The sequence below is a fragment of the Acanthisitta chloris genome, unplaced genomic scaffold (assembly GCF_000695815.1).
Source record: "Acanthisitta chloris isolate BGI_N310 unplaced genomic scaffold, ASM69581v1 scaffold13133, whole genome shotgun sequence".
Taxonomy (NCBI): domain Eukaryota; kingdom Metazoa; phylum Chordata; class Aves; order Passeriformes; family Acanthisittidae; genus Acanthisitta; species Acanthisitta chloris.
The window spans coordinates 81,354-82,884 of NW_008666894.1; the positions used below are offsets into that span (position 1 = coordinate 81,354).

Consider the following 1,531-nt stretch of genomic DNA (forward strand, 5'->3'; position numbering starts at 1 on the left):
CAGGCAGGTCCTTGCCTGCCCTTATTTTACAGATGTTATTGGACTGTGCACAGGTGAGGGCTGGGATCCATAGAGGCAGTTGCCTCTCTACATTGCAGCAGTTCCTGTAAGTCTTTGCATTAGTTTTCTACTGAATATCCTCAAGTGTGCTAAGCCCACAGAGAAGACATCCTTTTCCAGAAGGCTGTGGTAGGGGCTACTATGAAATCTGGCTTCATGGTGAAGAATTTGCTTTTGGAGAAGATAAAACATCCTATTAATGCTTTTGTGGCCATTGCCACCAGCCAGGCCTTAACTTAAAATATTGTTGGGGTCCTTGTCGAGTGTTCTAGAACAGAATTAGGGGGAACCGGGGACAGGATGAGGGCAGCAGGGCAGAAATTATCCAGAGCTCAGATGTAAGTTCAAATAAAACACACTGACTCTCCTAGATCAGACTCAAGGACTGTTCTGATATCCCACATTGTATCTGCTGTGTGTGTAGAAAGCAAAGGAGCTATGTGGGAGCCTGCTGTGTGTGTAGAAAGCCTTGGGAGCTATGTGGTGTTCAGTATGGTAATCAGCAGTGTTGAAAGAGTTTGGGTTGGGTTTATCATATTTGTTTCTGTTTTATTTTGAAAGGAACTGGATCTTACAAACCCCAAAACATTCAGAAACCTGGCCAAGCCCATGGGAGCTCAAACAGAAGACAGGTTAGCCCAATACAAGAAGAGATACAAAGACTGGGAAGATCCCAATGGTAAGTCATGGTCCATTCTGGAGGAGGAACAGAGGGACATGTGCCTGTCACATCACGGGAAGGACTCAGGGATTTTTCTGTTATGGGTAAAGAGGTCTGGATATGGATGTGCAGAGCTCTACCATGTTCTTAGTGACTGTCCAACAAACACTGAATTGGAACAAAGGGGTGTCAGTTTTCTTGCTGTGTTAAGGCCAAGTGACAGGTTTTGTTTAGATGTACAAATAAAGACAAAACAGCTGCACATCTAGAGGAGGTCAATGTTGTCTCCAGACAGGGATGGGCAGGCACACAACCAGCTGTCTCTGCTGATACAGTTTGAGTGCTGCTGCACAAAAATAAGTAGCAGAAAGAATGAAGATTCTGCATTAGCAATATTCTAGCTTTTAATTTCTAATCTTAATGCATGTTTTTTTACTGCATTTCTAATCTTAATGCATGTTTTTGCTAAGGAAACAGCAGTTTCCTAGCTAAAAAACCTCAGAATGAGATGCAATTAAGTTCCAGATTCTTGACTTCAGAGCTTCCTTATATATTGGCAAGGCATCTTTTCCTGTGTGCCCTTAGATAAGACAGAAGTCTGTTCAAGTCCTGCAGTGCTGTTCTGTGTCAAACATCAGTAGGTAGCAAAGACATACATTTCTATAAATGAATCAGTATTTTCTGGGTATTTATGCAGAATTTTGCTAGGAAACTGAGAAAGTAGAAACTGTGCAAAATTTATAGCCAACAATTCTGATATGTATTTCTGCCCAAGACTGTAACTCCACAGTAACCAATGAGTTTCCTCAG

General features: G+C 42.1%; 1 protein-coding gene across 1 annotated transcript in view; it reads left to right on the forward strand.

Annotated features, from left to right (window-relative positions):
* The window catches only part of WDFY3 (WD repeat and FYVE domain containing 3), a 94,383-nt gene that overhangs the window by 80,708 nt on the left and 12,144 nt on the right, over positions 1-1,531 (forward strand). Inside the window, exon 51 of the mRNA XM_009072312.1 lies at positions 622-739. Coding sequence (XP_009070560.1) covers positions 622-739 — 118 coding nt within the window. The remainder of the gene's footprint in view (positions 1-621; positions 740-1,531) is intronic.